General features: G+C 47.4%; 1 protein-coding gene across 4 annotated transcripts in view; it reads left to right on the top strand.

Annotated features, from left to right (window-relative positions):
- Nucleotides 1–561: 561 nt before the first annotated feature.
- Nucleotides 562–27,103, top strand: part of LOC137383769 (DENN domain-containing protein 2D-like) — a 169,697-nt gene continuing 143,155 nt past the window's right edge. The window contains exons 1-2 of one of the 4 annotated variants that reach the window (XM_068056939.1): nt 563–714; nt 26,423–26,516. In XM_068056939.1, the coding sequence (XP_067913040.1) occupies nt 26,438–26,516 (79 nt within the window). In that variant the 5' untranslated portion in view covers nt 563–714; nt 26,423–26,437. Of the gene's footprint in view, nt 715–8,186; nt 8,314–26,233; nt 26,268–26,422; nt 26,517–27,103 lie in introns of those variants that run through there. The other 3 variants (XM_068056940.1, XM_068056941.1, XM_068056942.1) reach the window with 3 other exon arrangements.

Here is a 27,103-nt window from a genome sequence, read left to right as displayed (position 1 = left end):
TCCGTGAACCATTCCCGAGAATGTAATTGTCCCACAATGCAGTGTGCAATAGAACCCTATTAGTGGAGACCACGGAAGTCATGAGGCACCATGAGATGAGAAGGTCAAGAGGGTGGACAAGTATTTGTGAATAGGGAATCAGTGAGGCTGAAGGAGACAGAGGGCAAGGAAGCAGAGATGGAAGAGGATAATTTCAAGTGGAGATTAAAATCGCTGTGGATTAGAACTCACAGAGCAGACACTAAGGGTGGGAAAGAGGCTTACAGAGGAAGACACTCGGGGAACAATAAATAGGGAGGACCTTGAAGAAGAGTTGGAAGCGTTGGTACAGGGGAGATGTTCAAACATGCAGAGGGAGCTAGAAAAATAAGGGGTTAGGCAGAGATGGGAGTCAAAGGTGAGTCCTATTTGGTCATCTTAGGAGAGGGATGGGGTAAAACATGAAGGCAATAGGGCAGTCTTGGTGAGGAGGACGAAACTGACACTGATAAGCTCTGTTTTGGTTTAGCCTCAGTCTGGCAACATTTTACTTCACGACAAGTGTACAAATGTCAGAACAGGAAGAGAAACTGCAAGTGACAGACCGCAATGCACAGAGGAGGAGGGAAGGCAGTTTACCGGCAGTTAGAGAATATCACAGGCAATTAGTGTGTCCATACCATCAATCTACTATCTAACATCAGTCTTTAATGAGGAGTTACGATTTCCAATGAGGTAACAATTCCTTAACATTTAATTCTTTCTCTCTCTTTCTCTTTCTCTTTCTCTTTCTCTTGGTAACAAACTCTCTACGTGTCAGCGAATAAAACCAGAATTCAGCAGCCAGCAGGCAGCTGGGTTTTTAAATTAGATACTTCATCCGGTGTTAAAACAGGCATTATCAAAAGTGAAGGAAAAACTTCAAGTGTACTGATTACAATCCCATTTATGACAACTTATAAGTGGTATTTATCTCTATATCTCACACTTGCTGTCTGAATTAGGATTAATGTTGTACTGTGTGGGTTCATGTCCACTTGGTTCCTAGATAAAGACGACCATGAGCAGTGTTTCCTGAATGATATTTGCACACAGCAGACAGACTTGACTTCTATCCGACCAGACAGAGTTGGGTTTGAATTCGAGTCCCAAAGGTGAAAGCACAGGAACTCACTGGGGGTTAAATCTCCCCACCTACCCCCAACCCCGACTGTGGAACTTGTCCTCACTAATAGATGCATTGAGGCCACTGAATGGGGATTATTTGTTGTCAAACGGGAGCTAATTTTGTCGTCCATTCTGCACCAACAATGGGCACAAACAAGGTTTAATAGACCTCAAAGTTGGGTGGAAATCAGTCCTGCCTGTGACTGGTCACTCTGTACAGAGCAGGTGAATGGGGTGGGGAAGCTGCTTCATTATTACACAGCAGGGATGACTTGCCCATAACTTCACAGTGTGGGGTTCTGCTGGAGCTTCCAGCCCATGCCCAGGATACTGGTGTTCAGGGCTGCAGACAGCTGAGGCAGGACATTTAAAGGGCACAGAACAGGAAGGTAAGAGTGTTCGGCCACTTCTGTTTTAGTTTTGCTCCCAGCACCAATGACATGGCAAGGTAAAAAAGAAATAGCATTGCCTGATTGGCAGGAACCTACCACCTAGTTCTTCAGGTCAAGCCTAGGATGACCAACCCTCCAGGATCATCCTGGAGTTTTCAGGAATTAAACATTAATCTTCTGGACACCGCTATAAGCAAAACTGGAGAGAAGCACAGGGGCATTAATAAAAATGGGCTTCTTTCATTTTGCATCATTTATTAGTAATAGAAATATTGGAGATGGGATTAAAAGGCTGTTTGACAGACAGTGAAGCATCATCTAATCAGATAATTAAGAGCCTGTTTCCTTTCTGAGTGGCATGAGAAGGTGGGGAACTGCACGAACGAACATGTTGGTCGATGGATGGCAGGAGAGTAGGACAGGGAGATTGGAGGCAGGAACTGCTGTGATGAATTCTCCAGCAAAACGGCCAACCAGAGTTGGCGATCCCAAGCCCAGAAACAGCAGGCATGGAGACTTGGCCTCTTGACATGTGCATGAGCAGGATGGCAGATACAAGGACACAGGCAGCTAACATGCACCAGAAGGTTGGCGTGTCAAGGAGCAAGGATGGTGAGCCACAGTCTGGGACTTGCGGGCAAGCTGCAGTGTGGACCTATGGGACTGTGTACTGGCACAGAGGGCAGCTCTCCTCACAAGAGGGTCATGCCACTCATTTGCCTACAGACCATTGCCTGCACTGAGAATTCCCATGATAAATCCCTGTCATTACTGCATTGACAAGCCTGTTCATGGGCTGAGGTGCCTTTTGAGGTTCCCCAAAGCTTTCTAAACATTGACCCTCTATTGCGACACTCTCCGTTAATTGGCCCTATGCCTTTAAATGTGACTAACACCCAATCTTCCATGTCCACCATTGGCGTGCTCCCTAGACCTTCTGAATGTGCATCTGTTAACATGAATAATTATGCAAATGAGCTTACAGTGGAGAATTGAGTGATATTATGTTAGATATTATGGAAATATGGGTTGTCATGTCCACAATGCCTCACATTTACAATTATTATGGCATTATAATTTATCCTATCTGAAAAGTCACATATTTACATATGGTATTATTGTTTGTCCTACCTGGAAGGCCTTACATTTACACGTATTATATGTATTATATCTTAAGTATGGACTTAATATGGACTCATATTTAAGGAGTCTACTCCATTCTCCATTCCCATCGTATCTTTTCTAACGATGCCACCTTATATACCAGTGCTTCCAATATGTCTTCCTTTTTCCTCCGGCACTAAAGATTCCCCTCACTGTGGTTGATAGGGTCCTAAACTGGGTCTGTTTTATTTCCCGCAATTCTGCTCTCACCCCTTCCCCTCCCCCCAGAACCAAAGTAGGACCCCCTTGTCCTTACCTTCCATCCCACCAGCATCCATGTTCAACAGATTATACACCGCCATTTCTGTCACCTTCAGTGTGATGCCACCAACAAATACATCTTCTCCTCCTTCCCCTTTCGACATTCCAAAGGGACCATTCTCTCCGCAACACCCTAGTCCACTCCTCAGTTACCCCTAATACCCCCTTCTCCTTCGCAAGTCACCTTTCCATGCAAGTGCAGGAGATGCGATATCTCCTCTCTCCTCACCATCCAAGGCCCCAAACACTAGTTCCAGGTGAAACAGCAATTTACTTGTCCTGTCAATTTCATATAATGTATTCGCTGTTCACAATACAGTCTCCTCTAAATTGAGGAGAGCAAACATTGATTGGGTGACCACTTCACAGAACACCCCCATTCAGTCCGCAAGTGGGACCCTGACCTTCTAGTCATCTGTCATTTTAATTCTCCATCCCACTCCTACTCTGGCCTCGGCCTCCGAACACTGTTCCAATGAAGCTCAATGTAAGCTCGAGGAACAGCACCTCATCTTTCGATGAAGCACGTTACAACCTTCAAGACTCAACACTGAGTTCAACAATTTCAGATCCTAACCTCTGCCCCCAATTTTATTGGACGGCAGCTGCTGGTGATGATTCTGCTTTTCCCATTTACACCTCCGCTAGACACATCTTTTGTTTCTTTACTTGTCCCTTTACCATCTCATTTTGCCTTGCACCATCATCCCTTTTGTCATTTAATCTGTCCTGCCTTCCACTCTATCACAGACCTTCCCTTTTGTTCTTCCTACTGTACCCTCTTCCCTGCCTCTGTACTTCCTTAAAACCTGTTACATCTTTGACTTTGACATTTCTGACCAAAGATCATTGATCTGAAACGTTAACTCTGTTTCTCCCTGCAAAGATACTGCCCGACTTGCTGAGTATTTCCAGCATCTTCTGTTTTTATTCATGATGTTATAGTTTGCCTGTTTTGCAATGCCTGACATTTATAAGGATTACGGTATAATACTTTTTCCTGTTTGCGGTACCCCACATTGATAGGTGCTATGCTATTACACTTTGTCCTGTCCTAGTGTTCCACATTTACAGCTAATATGGTGACCCTGAGAGGTAGAAATGATGGAAATTTCTGTGGTTTGAGAGTGTAAAAAGAAACTAAAAAACAACCTGAAAGACTCCCCCAACTGACAGATTAGGGCGAACAGTAAGCAAAGCAAGAATTAGAAGCAGTCTGACCCAGCTCACCAGCAGGTCAAAGGGTGGCCCAACCAGTGTACAGAAAGCACAAAACCATAACAGAAATTACTGCAGGCTTCTTCTAATGGCCACTGAAAGACAGAAGGAACTTGCATTTCTATAGCGCCTTTCTCGACCTCAGGATGTCCCAAAGCCCCTTACAGCCAATAAAGCACTTCTGAAGTGTAGTCACTGTTGTAATGTAAGAAACACGACAGCCAATTTGTGCAAAGCAAGATCCCACACAAAGCAATGTGATAATGACCAGATAATCTGCCTTAGTGGTGTTGTTTGAGGGATAAAAAAGTGGCCAGAACACTGGAGAGAACTCCCCTAGTCTTCTTTGAATAGTGGCTGTGGGATCTTTTACATTCACCTGAGAGAACAGCCAGGGTCTTGGCTTAACATCTCACCTGAAAGATAGCACCTCCGACAGTGCAGCACTCTCTGCATGGAAATGTCAGCCTGGATTATAGGCTCTAGCCTTTGTAGTGAAGATTGAACACACAACTTTCTGATTCAGAGGTAAAAGTTCAACCACTTCCTTTCCAGCTTCCCTCACTCTGTGAATCACCCAGAGACATCCTTTTCATTAAAGGTGTGAATGAGTGCCTGTTTGCTGGAGTGCCCATGTTTAACAGTGACTGTAGGCAGCTAATTTTGATTCAGAAATGTTCAATGTTCTGCTATATCTGCTGCAGACCTGAGCTACCCTGATGTGTACCAGCATATTATAATCAGGTAGTGCTGCACACCATCGATACCAAAGTCCCAGTTTTAACTCCTTGGTGTGAGTTGAGTAGTTTGGGTACGGGGAGGCTGTGGGTTGTGGGGGGTGATGGGAAGGAGACCATTGGAACCCCCACAGGGGGACTCCCGGAATGTCTTAATCCCTGAACGCCTGAACCTGGCAACAATGGGGCTTCAGGTGGCAGAGATCTGAAGGAAAGGTAAGTACTCTCAGGTAAGTGATGAAGAATGGCCAGGAGAATGGAGGGGCAATTGAAAGAGCTTGCCAGTCAAGTGGGGGGGGGGGGGGGGTGATGGAAAGCTGGAGTCAGGGAAGGGTAAGGAGAGGGAGAACCTGCCAGTTGAGGGAGGGGAGGAAAACCCAGGGCAGCAGGGTGTGGAGGGGTGGGAAGCCTGGGAAAAGGAGAAAAGGGGAGAGTAAGGGAAGCCAAGGGTAGGGAATGGGGGCAAAGGGGTGGTGGGGGGGCGGGGGGGGGGGGGGAGTCCCAGCAGGAGAGGATCAAGGTTTCCTTGTGGAGCCCTCCTGTGCCTCTTGGTCCAAAAGGAAACCAATAATATTACTCAAGCTTTCTGGGCCTCTTCTAACCCTGGATCCACATGCTGCCACCAACAGCCTCCCTGCACAGGCCTCAGGCTAGAGACCAAACTCCCTATTTCGAGAAAGACCCTGCTGCCTTCCTGTGTGCATCTCTCACCTGCTCAAAAACATAGGTTAAAATTACAACCTGCAGGATCAGAGGGGACAAGTCCCTGTGGCCATTTTAACTCCTTAATGCTGGGTTGGGGCAGGGTGGGCGTCAGGTGTTTGTACGGTTAAAACCAGCCCTTTTGTTTCCAACTCACTTGTGCAGAGCAGGTTTTTGAGTTGTAAATTATGTTACACCCAACCAACCAATGATCATTCAACTCCAGGCGTGTCAACAGCAGCTTTCTCACTCACCACTTCCTCCAAGGCAAAAAACCCACTTTCAGCTGCACAAAATGCAGATTAGATTTTTCCACACAAAGTGTAGTGGAAATCTGGAACTCTGTCACCCAAAAGGATGTGGATGATGGGGTGTGAACTGGAACTTTCAAGACTGAGATCAGTACATTTTTATTGCGTGAGAGTATCAAGGGGTATGGAGTAAAGGCAGGATAATGGGATTGAACTATAGATCTGCCATGACCTGGCAGAAAGGCAGTGCAGATCCGAGGGGCTGAATGACCCACTCCTGGTCCTATGCTTCGACACTGCACTTACTGCTCTGAATTAAAAACTGTGACCAATCGCCAATTCCCCCCCTCAAAGAATTCACTTGGCTGAGTTTTGCATCCCAAGAACATACTGAGAAGACTGGAAGTGAAATGGGGAAACACTGAGTGTAGTAATAATTCCAGCCGGTGTTCTATCAATTCTCAGGCACATCATAAGAACATAAGAATTTGGAGCAGCTGTAGACCATTCGGCCCTTCAAGTCCATTCACCATTTAATAAGATCATGGCTGATCTGATTGTGGCCTTAACTTCACTTTCCTGTTGGCCCCCCATAACTCTTGATTCCCCCGTAGAGCAAAAATCTGTTGAACTCAGCCTTGAATATATTCAATGATCCAGCCTCCACTACTCTCTGGGGAAGAGAATTCCAAACATTAATGACTCTCTGATAAGAAATTCTTCCTCATCTCCATCTTAAAAGAGAGACCCCTTATTTTGAAACTGTGGCCCCGAGTTCTAGATTCTCCCACGAGGGGAAACATCCTCTCAGCATCTACCCTGTCAAGCCCCCTCAGAGTTTTGCACGTTTCAATAAGATCACCTCTCATTCATCTAAACTCCAATGAGTACTGGCCCAACCTGCTCAACCTTTCCTCATAAGACAATCCCTTCATCTCAGCAATCAGCCTAGTGAACCTTCTCTGAACTGCTTCCAATGAAAGTATATCCCTCCTTAAGTAAGGAGACCAAAACTATACACAGTACTCTAGGTGCCGTCTCACCAATGCCCTGTACAGTTGTAGCAAGATTTCCCTCTTTTTATACTCCATCCGCCTTGCAATAAAGACCAACATTCCATTTGCCTTCCGAATTACTTGCTGTACCTGCTTGCTAACCTTTTGTGATTCAGGTACGAGGACACCCAGATCCCTCTGCACCACAGCATTCCGCAGTCTCTCTCCATGTCAATAATATTCTGCTTTTCTATTCTTCCTGCCAAAGTGCACAACCTTACATTTTCCCATATTATACTTGATCTGCCAAATTTTGTCCACTTACATAACCTATCTATATCTTTTTGCAGACACTTTGTGCCTCCTCACAATTCGCTTTCCTACTTATCTTTGTATTGACTGCAAATTTGGCTACAAAACACTCAGTCCCTTTGTCCAAGTCATTAATATAAATGGTAAATAATTGAGACTCCTGCACTGATCCCTGTGGCATTCCACTAGTTACAGTTTGCCAACCTGAAAATGGCCCATTTATCCCGACTCTCTGTTTCCTGTCAGTTAGCCAATCCTCTATTCATGCTAATATATTACCCCCAACACCATGAGCTCTTACCTTGTGTTGTAACCTTTTATGTGGCACCTTATCGAATGCCTTTTGGAAATCCAAATGTATCTGCAAGTTCTCCTTTATCCTTGTTACATTCTCAAAGAACTCTGATAAATTTGTCAAACACCATTTCCCTTTTATAAAGCCATGTGGACTCTGCCTGATTGCATTATGATTTTTCTAAATGTCCTGCTACTACTTCCTTAATAATGGATTCCAGCATTTTCCCAATGACAGATGTTAGGCTAACTGGCCTATAGTTTCCTTTTTTCTGTTCCCTCCTCCCAACCCGCACCCCCCAACTTTCTTGAATAGAGATATTACATTTGTGGTCTTTCCAATCTGCTGGGACCCTTCCAGAATCTAGAGAATTTTGGAAGATTACAACCAATGCACCCACTATCTCTGCAGCCATTTTTTTTAAGATCCTAGGATGCAGGCCATCAGGGGAGTTGTCAGCCTTTAGTCCCATTAGTTTTCCTAATACTTTTCTCTAGTGATAGTGATTGATTTCAGTTCTTCCCTTGCTTTTGCCTCTTACGTTTTTGCTATTCTTGCTGAAGGTACTGATAAGTATCAGGCTGACCACAGCTATTTTTAATGTAAAGATCTGTAACCAGCTGAAAAGCAGTAAGCCAATTGGTTAACCCTCATCAGTGAACTTTCATAAACATCACAAATTAACCGCTTGAGGGAGTTCACATCCGTTGCACAAAGTGTGTACACGTGTTAACAAACTGACCTAGCTTCTACAGAACTTTGCGTGGTCTGCTAGAATGTGCCACTCCTTTTGATCTATCACCACCATTTCCGCGAGAGTGCAATTGGGTTCCTTTTCTGGTGAGTCTTTCTAATACTTGCGTTGTCCGTTCGGAGGTGAAATCTAACATTCGTCTGCAGAACTCTCCATCGAGAGATGCCTCCTGTGATTTTAACATGTTCTAGAATTCAGAGGAAATCGAGATTCAATCGTCCTGTTTGGCCACTTCCCCCTAGTCACACAGTACAGCTGTGTTGCCAAGCTCAAACCAACCAGCAACCTTCTAGATTCTACCAATACTCCCCTTGAGACAGGAGCTAAAAGCTGTAGTAAGAGGCCGGGCGGGCCTATTTGGGGCAAAGAGGGTAATATATGCTTGGAGGCGCAGGACAAGTCTAGGATACTTAATGAGTACTTTATATCAGTGTTTACTAAGGAAGAGGATAATGACAAAATATTGATAGAAGCGGAGATGGTAGAGGTAGTGGATGGGGTGAAAATTGATAGGAAGGATGTACTGGAAAGGCTGGCTATGCTGTGATGGGATCAGTTGCCTGGTCTGGATGGCTTGCATCCCAGATTACCAAAGGGAATGGGGCTGGAGATGCAGAAAGGCTGCCCATAATCTTCCAATCTTCCCTCGATACAGGAGAGGTGCCAGAGGATTGGAGAGTGGCAAATATAACACCCTTATTCAAGAAAGGGTGTAAGGTCATTCCTAGTAACTACAGGCTGGTCATTTTAACATCAGTGGTGGGTAGCATGTTACTTGGAAATGTTTGAGTTAATTAAAGATTTGTAAAAGACAGATTGTTTTTGACTAATCTAATTGACTTTTTGATAAAGTAACAGAGAAGGGATGAAGGGAATGTGGTCGATGTTGTCCATATGGATTTTAAGAAAGTGTTTGACAAATTACCATATAAAAGGCTGGTTAACAAAATTAAGGATCATGGAATAGGAGGGTCAGTGTCAGCAAAAATTGGCTTAAGGACAGAAAACAACGAGTCATGGTAAATGGTTGTTTTCAGACTGGCGGATGGTAGACTGTGATGTTCCCCAAAGATCAATGCTGGAACCACTGCTTTTTCTATATATATATAAATGGATAATAGAACAGAGTACAATTTCAAAATTTGGCGATGATACCAAACGTGGAGGTGTGGCAAATGGTGAGGATGAAACCAATCAACTATAACAAGGTTAGCAGAATGGGCAGACAAGTGGCAGATGAAATTTAATTCAGAGAAATATGAAGTGATGCATTTTGGAAGAAGGGATAGGAAATGCATATAGACTTAATAGTACAGGTCTAGAGAATATGCAGGGACAGACAAATCTGTGCATAGATCTTGGAAGGTGGCAGGACATATTGAGAGTGTAGTTAGCAAAGCATATGGGTTCTATTGAGTACAAAGGCAGGGAAGTTATGCTGAACCTTTATAAAGCTCTGGTTAGGCCACAACTGGAGTATTGTGTCCAGTTCTGGTCATCACACTTTAGGAAGGATGTGAGGGTCCTGGAGAAAGTGCAGAGGAGATTTACCAGAATGGTTCCAGGGATGACGGGTTTTAGCTACAAGGTTGGGTTGGGAAACTGCGGTTGTTCTCCTTGGAGCAAAGGAGATTGAGGGAAGATCTGATAGAGGTGTACAAAATTATGGCAGGTTTAGACTAAGGTAAACAAAGAAAAGCTGTTCCCGTTAGCTTATGGTACAAGGATTAGGGGACTCAGATTTAAGGTTTTGGACAAGAGATGCCGGGGATGTGAGGAAGAACGTTTTTATCTCGTGATTGATAATGACCTGTAACTCGCTGCCTACAAGGGTGGTGGAAACAGAGACAATCAATGATTTCAAAAGGAAATTGAATAGGCACTTGAAGGAAATAAACTTGCAAGGCTATGGGGATAGAGCAGGGGAGTGGGACTGACTGGATTGCCCTACAGAGAGCCAGCATGGACTCAACGGACAGAATGGCCTCCTTCTGTGCCATTATAATTCTGTGAGTGCTCTATGAGGCTTTGAACAAGTATTTTGTATCTGTCTTCACAGTGAAGGACACAAAGATCATACCAAGATGAGTAGAAAAACAGGAGGTAAAAGGGAGGGAGGAACGTAAAACAATCGCTATCGCTAGAGAAAAGTACTTGGAAAATAATAGGACTAAAAGCTGACAAGTCTCCTGGACCTGATGGTCTACATCCTAGGGTCTTAAAGGAAGTGGCTGTCGAGATAGTGGATGCATTGGTTGTAATCTTCCAAAATTCCCTAGATTTTGGAAGAGTTCCAGCTGTTGGGAAAACCGCAAATGTAATACCTCTATTCCAGAAACAGTGAGGCGACAGAAAGCAGGAGACTATAGGCCGGTTAGCCTAACATCTGTCATTGGAAAAATGCTGAATCCCTTTATTAAAGAGGAAGTGGCAGGACATCTAGAATATCATGATGCAATCAGGCAGAGTCAACGTGGTTTTACGAAAGGGAAATTGTGTTTGACAAATTTATCAGAGTTCTTTGAGGATGTAACAAGCAGGATGGATAAGGGGGAACCAGTACATGTAGTGTATTTGGATTTCCAAAAGGCATTTGATAAGGTGCCACATAAAAGGTTATTACAAAACATTAGAGCTCATTATGTTGGAGGTGATAGAGGACTGGCTAACTAACAGGAAACAGAGTCATACAAGAACACAAGAAATAGAAGCAGAAGTAGACGATGTGGCCCATGGAGCCTGCTCCGCCATTCAATACGATCATGGCTGATCTTGGGCTTCAATTCCACTTTCCTACCCGCTCCCCATATCCCTTGATTCCCTGCAAGACCAAAAATCTATCTATCCCAGCCTTAGATGTATTCAATGATGGAGCATCCACAACCCTCTGGGATAGAGAATTCCAAAGATTCACAACCCTTTGAATGAAGTAATGTCTCCTCATCTCAGTCTTGAATGATTGACCCCTTATCCTGAGACTGTGTCCCCGTGTTCTAGATTCCCTGACCAGTGGGAACAATCTCTCAGCTTCTACCCTATCCAGCCCTTTCAGAATATTGTACGTCTCAATTAGATCACCTCTCATTCTTCTCAACTCCAGAGAATATAGGCCCAATATACTCAGCCTCTCATCTCAGGGATCAATTTAGTAATTCTTCACTGCACTGCCTCCAGTGCAAATATATCCTTTCTTAAATGTGGAGACCAAAACTGCACACAATATTCCAGGTGCGGTCTCACCAAAACCCTGTACAATTTTAGTAAGACTTCTTTATTCCTGTACTCCAATCCCCTTGCAATAAAGGCCAACATGTCATTTGCCTTCCTATTCCTTCAGGATAGATGGGTCATTTTCAGGATGGCAAACTGTAACTAGTGGAGTGCCACAGGGATCAGTGCTGGGGTCTCAACTATTTACAATCTATATTAATAACTTGGATAAAGGGGCTGACTGTATTGAAGCCAAGTTTGCTGACGATATGAAGATAGGTGGGAAAGCAAGTTGTGAGGAGGATACAGAGAGTCTGCAAAGGGATATAGATAGATTAAGTCAGTGGGCAAAAATTTGGCAGATGGAATATAATGTGGAAAGATGTGAAGTTGTCCACTTTGCAGGAAGAATAGAAAGCAGATTATTATTTAAATTGCGAGAGACTGCAGAATGCTGCGGTACAGAGGGATCTGGGTATCCTTGTACATGAATCACAAATGGTTAGTGTGCAGATACAGCAAGTAATTAGGAAGGCAAATGGAATGTTGGCCTTTATTGCAAGGAGGATGGAGTAGGAAAGTAGGGAGGTCTTGCTACAACTGTACAGGGCATTGGTGAGACTGCACCTCGAGTACTGTGAATAGTTTGGGTCTCCTTACTTAAGGAGGGATTTACTTTCATTAGAAGCAGTTCAGAGAAGGTTCACTAGGCTGATTGCTGGGATGAAGGGATTGTCTTAAGAGGAAAGGTTGAGCAGGTTGGGCCAGTACTCATTGGAGTTTAGAAGAATGAGAGGTGATCTTATTGAAACATGTGAAACTCTGAGGGGGCTTGACAGGGTCAACGCTGGGAGGATGTTTCCCCTCGTGAGGGATTCCAGAACTCGGGGCCACAGTTTCAAAATAAGGAGTCTCCCTTTTAAAATGGAGATGAGGAAGAATTTCTTATCAGAGAGTCATTAATGTTTGGAATTCTCTTCCCCAGAGAGTAGTGGAGGCTGGATCATTGAATATATTCAAGGCTGAGTTAGACAGATTTTTGATTGACAAGGAAATCAAGGGCTATGGGGGAGACAGGCAGGAAAGCAGAGTTAAGGCCACAATCAGATCTGCATAATTTTATTGAATGGTAGAACAGGCTCGAGGGGTAAAATGGCCTGCTCTTGCTCCTGTTTCTTATGTTCTTATGCTCCAGGGTAAATTGTCCTCTGGTGGCACTGTCCCTCTGTGAGGGACATCCCTGGGCTCTGCTCACTGACAGTGACGCAGCTCAAGTAGGAACCTCTAAGGGCTCAAACCCTTATGACGTCTTTACTGCAATTACTCTGCGCATGCACAGTCTTTTGGTATATAGCCTTAGATATATTGGCACAAATGTTGAAACAAAAATAATGTGGCTGTGTGACTGTTGTAGAAAGAGGCCTGTAATAGAAACAAACTGTGCTGCGACTGTAATAGAAACAAGCTGGCACTGGGACTGTAATAGAAACCAACTGTGCTGGGACTGTAATAGAAACAAACTGTGATGGGACTGTAATGGAAACAAGCTGGCACTGGGACTGTAATAGAAACCAACTGTGCTGGGACTGTAATAGAAACAAACTGTGCTGGGACTGTAATAGAAGCAAGCTGGCACTGGGACTGTAATAGAAACAAACTGTGCTGGGACTGTAATAGAAACAAGCTGGCACTGGGACTGTAATAGAAACAAACTGTGCTGGGACTGTAATCGAAACAAGCTGGCACTGGGACTGTAATAGAAACAAACTGTGCTGGGACTGTAATGGAAACACTATTGAAAGGCCTTCCTGTCCTGCCACCATTTGAGGCCTGTCACTGTGCAATTAACGAAAAACCGTGCTGGCTGCTTCCCAGCCCCTGGGGGTGGGGGGGTGGGGGGGGTGGGGTGAGGGGATGGTCTCTCGTTAAAAGACACAGTGCCTGAATGAGGGACCTGTCATCAGGACGTGGGGGCCCCACTAAGAGCCAACCCCTGCCCTTGCTGCCAACCCCACCCTGCCCCCATCCCGTGAGACCCCTCCCGCTCTGACCTACCTGTGGCCTGAGTCCAGCGCCGCTCCTGGGCCTCGGGCAGGTGCTCCACCGGCAGCAGCCACTGCCTGAGCGATGGCACTGCTCAGTTAAAGAGCTGTCAGCCTCTGATTTGCCAGCAACTCTCAGAGCGCAGGACATGCATCACCGGGGTCCTTGATTCATGGAAGGCCTGCCCCTGTCCAGTTGAGTGCCTAATTGGCACTAGATTCAGTGAGCCTCCCACAGAAGAGGTGACGCGGGGTTCTCGGCGTTGCTTTTTCCAGACGTCGAGACCCTGTCGCCAGGATAAAATCCCGGCCTAGGAGTGTAATAGTCACATGAGGGGCCCTCTGTAAGTACTTACAAATTCTCAGAACCCTTTCTAAATGGTCACTCTTGATCACTGGAAAGTACTGACGCATACTCTGGAATCCTCTGTAAATACTGATATACTCCTGGGTTCCATTGCAAATACTGATACACTCCTGAGGATCCCCTATAAAAATGACAGAGTAAACAAAAAGATAAGGATAGGTTATGTTAATCTGTAAAGAGAGAGAGGCTCAGTTTGAGGGAGGGGAGGAGACAGTACCCCCACTAGGGGCATACACAGTACATACCCTGGGGGTGGGGGTGGCCTCTCGAATACAAGGGGTGTACTCAGTACCCACCCTGGCTGTGTGCTCGCTGTCTGAGCCCTGTTAATCAGTTCTGTCTCAGCCTGTGTGAGTGATGCAGTTGTAGGTGGAGTAGGTGTTGTGCTCTGCGGGGAGCTCTCCCCCCTGCTTTGTGTGACTGTTTGACCTCTGTCCCAGTTCCCTTTGCTTTTCTTCTGTTCCTATTCTGGTTGTTTCTGCAGACATGTTCAAACAGAACTGAAACAAAACACCGTACACCACACCTGTGCTGGCAGGGCCCCAGGCTCTGAGCTTGGTTCATTTTACAATGTCGCACCTTTAATCACCAGTGAGGCAAAACAATTCTCAAAGTGAACTAACAGCAGGCAAGGGGAGCAATCGATGGAGCACCCTACCCTCCAACAGACTCCTGCAGACACACAACGAGCCCAGATTGTATGGTTGCCAAGGCTGGTTGGATGTATTTCAGGAGTTTTCATCACATGACCTCCTGCCCGCCCCCCACCGCACTCCCTCACTATTAGTCACAGGACACATCCATCCTCACACTGCACCATCGTTTGCTCTCAATTGGACAGTGACAGTGAAGATTGGTTATGTTAAGCTGTAAAGAGACAGAGGACATTCTGAACAGTTAGAGGCCGTGGTTCACATTGGTACCAACGACATAGGTAGAAAGAGGGATGAAGTTTATTTATTTATTTATTTAGAGATACAGCACTAAAACAGGCCCTTCGGCCCACCGAGTCTCTGCTGACCAACAACCACCCATTTATACTAACCCTACCATAATCCCATATTCCCTACCACCTACCGACACGAGGGGCAATTTACAACAGCCAATTTACCTAGCACCTGCAAGTATTTGGTTGTGGGAGGAAACCGGAGCACCTGGCGAAAACCCACGCGGTCACAGGGAGAACTTGCAAACTCCACACAGGCAGTACCCAGAACTAAACCCGGGTCCCTGGAGCTGTGGGGCTGCGGTGCTAACCACTACGCCACTGTGCCACCCATTCTGCAAAATTCTGCAACAAGGATTTAAGGAGCTAGGTAGCAGATGAAAAAGCAGGATTACCCTCTGTGCCATGTGCTAGTGAGTATCGGAATAGGAGGATAGAGCAGATGAATGCGTGGTTAAAGAGATGGTGCAGGAGGGAGGGCTTTAGTTTCCTGGATCACTGGGTCTGTTTCTGGCGAAGGTGGGACCTGTACAAGTTGGATGGGTTGCACCTGAACCGGAACGGGACCAACATCCTTGCTGAGAGGTTTGCTAGTGCTGTTGGGGGGTTGGGGTTGAAACTAATTTGACAGGGGGGTGGGATACAGACTGGAGGTACAGTAGGGGGTGATACACAGCCAAATATAGAAGAGAAACTAAGTAGTCTGAAAGGCAGAGCAATTATAGACCTGTTAAGGCACAAGCAGAAAATGCAAGGCTGGATTGCATCTATTTTAACGCAAGGAGTCTTACAGCTAAGGCAGATGAATTGAGGGCATTGATTAACACATGGGAATGTGATATTATTGCTATCACAGAGACATGGTTGAGGGAAGGGCAGGACTGACAGCTCAATATTCCAGGATATAGATATAGTATTAAGGGAGGGTGTAAAAGAGGAGGTGGCATTGTACTGTTGATCAAGGAGTCAATTGCTGCAGTCAGGAGGGATGACATCTTAGAAGGTTCCTCAAATGTGGGTAGAACTTAAAAACAAAAAGGGGGCAATCACTTTGCTGGGAGTGTACTACAGGCCTCCAAACAGGGAGAGATCGAGGAGCAGATATGTTGGCAAATTTCAGAGAGGTGTAAAAATAATAGGGTAATAATAGTAGGGGATTTCATCTTCCCCAATATTAACTGGGATAGACTTAATGCAAATGGCTTAAAGGGGGCTGAATTCTTAAAGTGCATCCAGGAGAGCTTTTTGAGCCAGCACGTAAAAAGTCCAACAAGAGAAGGGACAGTACTGGACCTAATCTTAGGGAATGAAGCCGGACAAGTGGTAGAAGTATTAGTGGGAGAGCATTTCGGGGATAGTGACCATAACTCTGTAAGATTTAAGGTAGTTATGGAAAAGAACAAAGATGGACCAGAAATAAAAATACTGAATTGGGGGAAGGCCGATTTCAATATGATAAAACAGGATTTGGCCAAAGTGGACTGGGAGCAGCTACTTGTAGGAAAGTCGATATCAGACCAGTGGGAGTCATTCAAAAAGGAAATAGTGAGAGTTCAGGGCCAACATGTTCCCATAAAGGTGAAGGGTAGGGCCAAACAGTCCAGGGAACCCTAGATATAAAGGGACATAGAGAATTGGATAAGGGAAAAAAAAGGAGGCTTATGGCAGATTCAGAATGCTGAAAACAGCAGAGGCACTAGAGGAGTATAGAAAGTGTAGGGGGGGGGGGACTTAAAAAAGTAATTAGGAGAGCGAAGAGGGGACATGAAAAAACACTGGTGGGCAAGATAAAGGAAAATCCCAAGGCATTTTATAAGTATATTAAGGGAAAGAGGATAACCAGGGAAAGAGTAGGGCCCATTAAGGACCACAATGGCAATCTGTGTGTGGAGCCGGAGGACATAGGTGTGGTTTTAAATGATTACTTTTCATCTGTGTTCACTATGGAGAAGGACGATGTAGGTGTAGAGATCAGGGAGGGAGACTGTGATATACTTGAACAAATTAGCATTGAAAGGGAGGAGGTATTAGCAGTTTTAGCAGGCTTAAAAGTGGATAAATCCTCAGGCCCAGATGAGATGTATCTCAGGCTGTTAGATGAGGCAAGGGAGGAGATTGTGGGGGCTCTGACACAAATTTTCAAATATTCTCTGGCCACAGGAGAAATGCTGGAGGACTGGAGGACAGCGAATGTGGTACCATTATTCAAAAAGGGTAGCAGGGATAAACCAAGTTGTCGAGCGAGGGAGCCGTGGTTTACTAAAGAAGTTGAAGCGCTTGTCAAGAGGAAGAAGGCGGCTTATGTTAGGATGAGACGTGAAGGCTCAGTTAGGGCGCTTGAGAGTTACAAGCTAGCCAGGAAGGATCTAAAGGGAGAGCTAAGAAGAGCAAGGAGAGGACACGAGAAGTCATTGGCGGATAGGATCAGGGAAAACCCTAAGGCTTTCTATAGGTATATCAGGAATAAAAGAATGACTAGAGTTAGATTAGGGCCAATCAAGGATAGTAGTGGGAAGTTGTGTGTGGAATCGGAGGAGATAGGGGAAGCGTTAAATGAATATTTTTCGTCAGTATTTACAGTAGAGAAAGAAAATGTTGTCGAGGAGATTACTGAGATACAGCCTACTAGGCTAGATGGGATTGGGGTTCACAAGGAGGAGGTGTTAGCAATTTTGGAAAGTGTGAAAATAGATAAGTCCCCTGGGCCAGATGGGACTTATCCTAGGATTCTCTGGGAAGCCAGGGAGGAGATTGCAGAGCCTTTGTCCTTGATCTTTATGTCGTCATTGTCGACAGGAATAGTGCCGAAAGACTGGAGGATAGCAAATGTTGTCCCCTTGTTCAAGAAGGGGAGTAGAGACAGCCCTGGTAATTATAGACCTGTGAGCCTTACTTCGGTTGTGGGTAAAATGTTGGAAAAGATTATAAGAGATAGGATTTATAATCATCTTGAAAAGAATAAGTTCATTAGCGATAGTCAGCACGGTTTTGTGAAGGGTAGGTCGTGCCTCACAAACCTTATTGAGTTTTTCGAGAAGGTGACCAAACAGGTGGATGAGGGTAAAGCAGTGGATGTGGTGTATATGGATTTCAGTAAGGCGTTTGATAAGGTTCCCCACGGTAGGCTATTGCAGAAAATACAGAAGTATGGGATTGAAGGTGATTTAGTGCTTTGGATCAGAAATTGGCTAGCTGAAAGAAGACAGAGGGTGGTGGTTGATGGCAAATGTTCATCCTGGAGTTTAGTTACTAATGGTGTACCGCAAGGATCTGTTTTGGGGCCACTGCTGTTTGTCATTTTTATAAATGACCTGGATGAGGGTGTAGAAGGGTGGGTTAGTAAATTTGCGGATGACACAAAGGTCGGTGGAGTTGTGGATAGTGCCGAAGGATGTTGTAGGTTACAGAGGGACATAGATAGGCTGCAGAGCTGGGTTGAGAGATGGCAAATGGAGTTTAATGCGGAAAAGTGTGAGGTGATTCACTTTGGAAGGAGTAACAGGAATGCAGAGTACTGGGCTAATGGGAAGATTCTTGGTAGTGTAGATGAGCAGAGAGATCTTGGTGTCCAGGTACATAAATCCCTGAAAGTTGCCACCCAGGTTAATAGGGCTGTTAAGAAGGCATATGGTGTGTTAGCTTTTATTAGTAGGGGGATCGAGTTTCGGAGCCACGAGGTCATGCTGCAGCTGTACAAAACTCTGGTGCGGCCGCACCTGGAGTATTGCGTGCAGTTCTGGTCACCGCATTATAGGAAGGATGTGGAAGCTTTGGAAAGGGTGCAAAGGAGATTTACTAGGATGTTGCCTGGTATGGAGGGAAGGTCTTACGAGGAAAGGCTGAGGGACTTGAGGTTGTTTTCGTTAGAGAGAAGGAGGAGGAGAGGTGACTTAATAGAGACATATAAGATAATCAGAGGGTTAGATAGGGTGGATAGTGAGAGTCTTTTTCCTCGGATGGTGATGGCAAACACGAGGGGACATAGCTTTAAGTTGAGGGGTGATAGATATAGGACAGATGTCAGAGGTAGTTTCTTTACTCAGAGAGTAGTAGGGGCGTGGAACGCCCTGCCTGCAACAGTAGTAGACTCGCCAACTTTAAGGGCATTTAAGTGGTCATTGGATAGACATATGGATGAAAATGGAATAGTGTAGGTCAGATGGTTTCACAGGTCGGCGCAACATCGAGGGCCGAAGGGCCTGTACTGCGCTGTAATGTTCTATTCTATTCTATTCTAATTACAGGCCGGTGAGTCAAACATCAGTGGTAGGGAAACTATTGGAAAAAATTCTGAGGGACAGAATTAGTCTCCACTTGGAGAGGCAAGGATTAGTAACGGATAGTCTACATGGCTTTGTCAGGGGGAGATCATGTCGAACAAATTTGATTGAATTTTTCGAGGAGGTGACTAGATGTGTAGATGAGGGTAAAGTAGTTGATGTAGTCTACATGGAATTCAGTAAGGCTTTTGATAAGGTCCCGCATGGGAGATTGGTCAAGAAGGTAAGAGCCCATGGGATCCAGGACAATTTGGCAAATTGGATCCAAAATTGGCATAGTGGCAGGAGGCAGAGGGTGATGGTCAAGGGTTGTTTTTGCGATTGGAAGCCTGTGACCAGTGGTGTACCACAGGGATCGGTGCTGGGACCCTTGCTGTTTGTAGTGTACATTAATGATTTAGACATGAATATAGGAGGTATTCAGTAAGTTCGCAGATGACACAAAAATTGGTGGTGTCGTAAATAGTGAGGAGGAAAGCCTTAGATTACAGGACGATATAGATGGGCTGGTAAGATGGGCAGAGCAGTGGCAAATGGAGTTTAATCCTGAGAAGTGCGAGGTGATGCATTTTGGGCAGACTATCAAGGCAAGGGAATATACATGGGATGGTAGGCCCCTAGGAAGTACAGAGGGTCAGAGGGACCTTGGTGTACTTGTCTATAGATCACTGAAGGCAGCAGCACAGGTAGATAAGGTGGTTAGGAAGGCCTTTATTAGCCGAGGCATAGAATATAAGAGCAGGGAGTTTATGATGGAGCTGTATAAAATGCTAGTTAGGTCACAGCTGGAGTACTGTGTACAGTTCCGGTCACCACACTATAGGAAGGATGTGATTGCAGTGGAGATGGTGCAGAGGAGATTCACCAGGATGTTGCCTGGGCTGGAGCATGTCAGCAATGAAGAGAGACTGAATAGGCTAGGGTCGTTTTCCTTAGAGCACAGAAGGCTGAGGGGGGACCTGATTAAGGTATACAAAATTATCAGTGGCATAGATAGGGTAGATAGGAAGAAACATTATCCATTAGCAGAAGTGTCAATAACCAGGGGGCATGGATTTAAGGCAGGAGGTTTAGAGGGGATTTGAGGAAACGCTTTTTCACCCAGAGGGTGGTTAGAATCTAGAGTACACTGCCTGAAGGGGTGGTAGAGGCAGGAACCCTCACAACATTTAAGAATTATTTAGATGAGCACTTGAAATGCCATAGCATGCAAGGCTACGGGCCAAATGCAGGAAAATGGGATTAGAATAGATAGGCTTGATGGCCGGCACAGACACGATGGGCCGAAGGGCCTGTTTCTGTGCTGTACAACTCTATGATTCTATGGCAGACTCTTTGATACCCAATTGGATAATTCCGGCCTATCAGTCAAATAGCCTTTTCTCCACACGTCCAGTATTTCTATAACAAATAAATGAAAATGTCCAAAGAAAATAAATGAAACATACAATATTTTAACAGCAGCATAATCCAGGAGGACTGGCATCTCCAAGGGGTCTTAAATATAAAATGGTTACTAATACAATCAATGCTTGCCTTTAACATAGTAGAACATTTTAAGATGCTTGACATGAACAATAATCAGATAAAATTTGACACTCTACCATCTAGAAGGACAAGTGCAGCAGGCACGTGCAAACACCACCAGCTGCAAGTTCCCCTCCAAGCCACACACCATCTTATCTTGGAACTTTATCGCTGTTCCTTCACTGTCACTGGATCAAATCCTGGAACTCCCTCATTTACAGCACTGTTGGTGTACCTACACCACACGGACTGCAACGGTTCAAGAAGATGGCTCACCACCACCTCCTCAAGGGCAATTAGGGATGGCCAATAAATACCGGCCTTGCCAAGAAACAGATTTTTAAAAAAGCACAGGAAGAGATCTGTATCTGTGCCCCTGAGCAGGAGTGACAGTAATAATATGTTGCACAATAGACAAACATGGTATGAGCTTTGGAATATAAAATGTAACCTATTAGCTTCAGGACTGCAGAATGGGGGGGGAGGGGTTGCATTTTGCCAGGAATAGGATGGAGCGAATTTGAACTGATATATATTTCACTCTCTCGCAAACCCCAACCTCTCCCCACATGATGAAGTGATACTGGCCCTTCAGCATCACTCCCCCCTCGATCCTTATCTTCGCTCTCTTGGTACTGGAAACAGCTCTGCAACTGCCTCACCCTCCCACAGCAACCTGTGGCCTCTTGGGGCAGGCTCAGCTAAGGCAGGCTCTGAGCAACTTTAGAGTGGGTGTGATGGGGAAGAGGTGACAGTGAAAGACTGTGAGTGAGAGGTGGAGAGAGAGTTAAAAAGGGAGGAGGAGGGAAGGAGGAGCGGAGGGGAAAGGAGGGGAGGAGGAATGGGAAGGTGAGGGAAGGGGAGAGGGGAGGGTCAAAAGGAGGGGAATAGAGGGGAGGAGGGAGTGGGAGGAGGGGAGGAGGGAATGGGGGCAGGGGAGGAGGGAGTGGGGGAGGGGAGGAGGGAGTGGGGGAGGAGAGGGGAAGGTATGGGTAGGAGAGAGAGGGGAGGGGAAGATCGAAGGCAAAGAGCAAGGAGGGAAAAGGAGGAGAAGGGAGGAGAGCAGAGGGGAAGAGAAGGGAAGGGCGGGGAAGGAAAGAGGAGCAAGGGGAGGGGAGAGGAAAGGGAGAGTCGGGAGGGGAATGGAGGGGAATAGAGGGGAGGGGAGGGGAGGGGTGGGGGGTCCAAAGTTACTGTTGCCAATCATCCATGGTTATCCTGGAGTTTCTAGGAATTGAAGTTTAATCTCTAGGACACTGCTGCAAGCAACAGCAGCAGAAACATCATTAGGGCATTAAACACAGGTTTTTATTTCCTTTGAACACTTGTTTACTCGTTATCAAAAGATTGGAGGTGGGGGAAAAAAGTTCAGTGCAGAAGGTCATGTGGTGAAACCTCAAGGAATCTGTCCAACCTGAGTTGGCATCACTGCCTGGAATCTGCTGGGAAGGCAGGGGTTAAAATCAACCCCACAGGCTGGGATACAAAAAGGAGTAAAGAGTGAGAGGGTCCCTGCTGCAGGAATTGTGTTGAGTGAGAGACAAGCATTGGCCAGATCTAGGAGTAGGTGAGACAGAGACCTGCTTGAGAAGGCAGAAAGGAAGGAGCAGGTACTGTTAATGACGGAGAAAGAGAGAGAGGCAGAGGGAGAAATAGAGACCCAGAGTGAGATGGAGAGTGAAAGATAGAGTCAGAGAGAGCAACACAGACAGAAAGAGGTAGTGAAAGATAGACACAAAGACAGTGAAAGAGTGAGATAAAGGGTTAGTAGAGAAATGGAATGAATGAGATAAAAGGACATATTAGGTTGAAGTGTAGAGAGAGGCTGAGGCTCTTTTCAGGGAAGGGAAAGAGACACAGAGTGGCTGTATTGAGCAGAATTGGAGGAAGTGAGACTCTGTAGATGTGAAGAGAGCGGGAGAGTCATGAACAGACAGTGAATACACCCAAATATGTTGAAATAAAATCCTTAAATCAAGAGAGCAAAAAATATTTGTGGTTTTCCAAAAACTGCATTTAATTGTGTTTCTCACACAACGAGTCCATTCATGGCATTGATTTCAGTGCCCAAAAATGTCTTGATATTCAGGTATTTTATTTTTGACATTATTCGTGACTCCTTCTCTAACAAAAAGCTACTAATAGAGGATGATTGGTGGTAATGTGCACTGTGAATTGTCCTACTACCTGAATAACAATCCAGAGATCCCCCCCAAGTCGGTCAGACAAGCAAATATGCAGGTGTTTAATTGAAGTAACAGGCAGACTGTGTGTAGTGAGCTCAGACTTTCCCGATGGGGAGGTGACATCCAAACCACAGATTTCACTGAATTCACCACCTCCACAGATCAGTTGTTCGACAATCAGCAACAGCAGCTTTGCACTGAAACGCAGAACTATGAAATCAAACAGTTGACTTCATTGCGGCCAGTTCTGAAACAACTTCCCAAATTACTTACAACATACAACCATTTACAACACCATCATGTTAATCCCTTCTCATGCTGACCTTAAACCACTTCCGTCATTATTCCTATAGGAACATAAGTACATAGAGGAGGCCATTCAGCCCCTCGAGACAGTTCCACATTCAATTAGATCACAGCTGATTTATCAACTCTATTTATCTTCTTGATTCCACATTCCTTTCCCAACAAAACCTATCAATTGTAGTCTTTAACTTTTTAATTGACCCCAACCCCCACCTAAACAGCTTTTTGAGTGAAAGGGTTTCAGAGTGTTCCACTATCCCTTATATGGAGAACTGCTGCTGACATCACCCCAGAACAGCCTAGCTATTATTTGAAGGTTATTAACTTTGTCTGAGATCCCCATGAGAGGAAATAGTTTCTCTCTACCTACCTCATCAACTGTTTTATCATCTTAAAAAAACTAAATTAAATCACCCTTTAATCTTCGACACAAAAGGGAATATAAGCAAATATCCTTCATTCACAATAAATTATCTATATTCTGTGTGCTATAAACATGACATAATTCCCATTATCATATGTTCAACATTATTCCCAATATCCGATATAAACACTATTCCAAATATCCTATATAGATCATTCCCAGTTCTGATTCTGTTCCCACAATCCTATTCTTAATTCCGATCCAGTTAAATCTTTGTTGCACTAATTATATCAAATATAATGCAGTAGTCTCAGGGGCACTGAAGAGGATCGAATACCCCCCTCGACCCAGCGTTACCTCCTGCTCCCTCACCCTCAGGGAGTAAGTTGCTCCTCCCCATCACCACCACCCCTCACCCAATATAGAACCCCCCCCCCCACCCTGTGTTACATCCTGTTCCCACCCCCTGCCCAGGGAGGATCATTTCCCCTCCTCACTACCCGCCTCTCAGGGTGGTCACTGCTCCCATCTCAGTGAGTGCTCCCTGTCCCTGGTTTCCTGTGGGGGGGGGAGGGATCCCAGTTCCTGGTTTCCTTGGGGGGGGAGGGATCCCTGTTCCTGGTTTCCTGGGGGGGGGGGGGTCCCTGTCCCTAGTTTCATGGGGGGGGGGGGCGGTCCCTGTCACTAGTTTCCTGGGGGCGGGGGTGTCCCTGTCCCTGGTTTCCTGAGCGGGGTGGGGGGTGGTGGAGGTCCCTATCACTGGTTTCCTGGGGGGGGGATGGTTTCCCTGTCCCTGGTTTCCTGACGGGGGGAGAGTCCCTGTCCCTGGTTTCCTGACGGGGGGAGAGTCCCTGTCCCTGGTTTCCTGACGGGGGGAGGGTCCCTGTCCCTGGTTTCCTGACGGGCGGAGGGTCCCTGACCTGGTTTCCTGACGGGGGGAGAGTCCCTGTCCCTGGTTTCCTAGGGGGGGGAAGAGGGTGGAGGTCTATGGTTTCCTGAGGAGGGGTCCCTGTCCCTGGTTTCCTGGGGGGGGGGGGGTCCCTAGTTTCCTGGGGGGGGGTCCCTGTCCCTGGTTTCCTGGGGGGGGGGCGTTCCCTATCCCTGGTTTCCTGGAGGTGGGGGGGGGGAGGTGTCCCTGTCCCTGGTTTCCTGAGGGGGGTGGAGGTCCCTGTCCCTGGTATCCTGGGGGCTGGGGGTCCCTGTCCCTGGTTTCCTGGGGGGGGGGGCATTCCCTATCCCTGGTTTCCTGGGGGGGGAGGGGGAGGTGTCCCTGTCCCTGTCCCTGGTTTTCTGAGGAGGGGTGGAGGTCCCTGTCCCTGGTTTCCTGGGGAGGTTTTCCTGGGGAGGGGTCCCTGTCCCTGGTTTCCTGTTGGGGGGGTCCCTGTCCCTGGTTTCCTGGATTGGGGGCAGGGTCCCTGTCCCTGGTTTCCTGGGGGTGGGTCCCTGTCCCTGGTTTCCTGTGGTGGGGGGTCCCTGTCCCTGGTTTCCTGGAAGGGGGCGGGGGGGGGGTGGTCGCCGTCCCTGGTTTCCTGGGGGGGTGGGGGGGGGGGAGTCCCTGTCCCTGGATTGCTGGGGGTGGGAGTCCCTGTCCCTGGTTTCCTGTGGATGGGGGTCCCTGTCCCTGGTTCCTGGGGGGAGGGGGTTCCCTGTCCCTGGTTTCCTGAGGGGGGCTCCCTGGCCCTGGTTTCCTGGGGGGGGGGGATCCCTGTCCCTGGATTCCTGAGGGGGGGGTCGCTGTCCCTGGTTTCCTGGTGCGGGGGGGGGGGGCTCCCTGTCCCTGTCCCTGGTTTCCTGCAGGGGAGGGGTCTGTCCATGGTTCCGGGGGGGGTTGTGGTTCATGGCTCCTGGGGGGGGGGTGGTCCCTGTCCCTGGTTTCCTGGGGCGGGGTCCCTATCCCTGGTTTCCTGGGCGGGGGGGCTGTCCATGGTTCCTGGCGGGGTCCGTTTACCTAGTTTCCTGGGGGGGGCCCTGTCCCTGGTTTCCTGAGGGCGGGTCCCTGTGCCTGGTTTCCTGGTTTGGGGGGGGGTGGGGGAGTGGGGTGGTGTCCCTGTCCCTGGTTTCATGGCGGGGGGGGGGGGGGGAGGGTGGGGGAGGTGGTGTCCCTGTCCCTGGTTTCCTGGGGGGCGGGTCTCTGTCCCTGGTTTCATGGCGGGGGGGGGGGGGGGTGGTGCCCCTGTCCCTGGTTTCCTGGGGGGCGGGTCTCTGTCCCTGGTTTAATGGGGGGGGGGGTTTCCCTGTCCCTGGTTTCCTGGGGGGGGGGGATCCCTGTCCCTGGTTTCCTGGGGTGGGGTGAGGGGGGGTCCCTATCCCTGGTTTCCTGGGGGGGGGGTCCCTATCCCTGGTTTCCTTGGGGGGGGGGTCCCTATCCCTGGTTTCCTTGGGGGGGGGGATCCCTGTCCCTGGTTTCCTTGGGGGGGATCCCTATCCCTGGTTTCCTGGGGGGGGGGATCCCTGTCCCTGGTTTCCTTGGGGGGGGGATCCCTATCTCTGGTTTCCTTGGGGGGGGGGGATCCCTATCTCTGGTTTCCTTGGGGGGGGGGGGATCCCTATCCCTGGTTTCCTTGGGGGGGGGGGGATCCCTGTCCCTGGTTTCCTTGGGGGGGGGGGGATCCCTGTCCCTGGTTTCCTTGGGGGGGGGGATCCCTATCCCTGGTTTCCTTGGGGGGGGGGGGGATCCCTGTCCCTGGTTCCCCGGGTGGGGGTTACTGCCTCCCCGCCAACCAGCTCTGCTCTCCGGGGCGGGACTGACGGTGACCGGGGAGCCGCCCCGCTCCGCCCCACAGCCCGGAAACAGGCAGCGGAGAGCGGCCAGGTGAGGAGCGGGGGAGCGAGCGGGCGGGCGGGCGGCCGGGGCTGATCGCGATTCCTACTGATTCTGATTCCACTGTTGAGGATATGCTGATCTTAGTTTACCATTGCCGCTGCCGATACTCATTAAGCGATTAATCGCTGTTTTTGTTTTTGCAGAGCTGAGGTGGCAGCATGAGCGAGTTTAAATCAGCTTTCCGGAGGAGCTTCAGGCGCCTGACCTGGCATGCGGGGCATCAGCGCCCCAGACCTGGTGGGTCAAAGGGGGCAAACGTCCAGGGCACAGAGAAAGGCCAGTGGGTCTATAGAGTGGGATTGAGTGGTCAATGGAGCAGGATTGGACGGTCAATGGAATGGGATTGTCAATTGAGCGGGATCAGGTGGGCAATGGAGCGGGATTGTATGGTCAATGGAATGGGATTATCAATGGAGCGGGATTGTCAATGGAGTGGGATTGAGTGGGCAATGGAGTGGGATTGTCAATGGAGCGGGATTGAGTGGTCAATGGAGTGGGATTGTCAATGGAGCGGGATTGTCAATGGAGTGGGATTGAGTGGGCAATGGAGTGGGATTGTCAATGGAGTGGGATTGAGTGGGCAATGGAGTGGGATTGTCAATGGAGTGGGATTGAGTGGTCAATGGAGTGGGATTGTCAATGGAGCGGGATTGTCAATGGAGTGGGATTGAGTGGGCAATGGAGTGGGATTGTCAATGGAGCGGGATTGTCAATGGAGAGGGATTGAGTGGGCAATGGAGCAGAATTGTCAATGGAGAGGGATTGAGTGATCAATGGAGCGGGATTTGGTGGTCAATGGAACGGGATTGAGTGGTCAATGGAGC

Source organism: Heterodontus francisci, chromosome 25 (assembly GCF_036365525.1).
Source record: "Heterodontus francisci isolate sHetFra1 chromosome 25, sHetFra1.hap1, whole genome shotgun sequence".
NCBI classification, from domain to species: domain Eukaryota; kingdom Metazoa; phylum Chordata; class Chondrichthyes; order Heterodontiformes; family Heterodontidae; genus Heterodontus; species Heterodontus francisci.
Note: the sequence above shows the minus strand (reverse complement) of the source record. Positions and strands in the feature narration are given on the sequence as shown.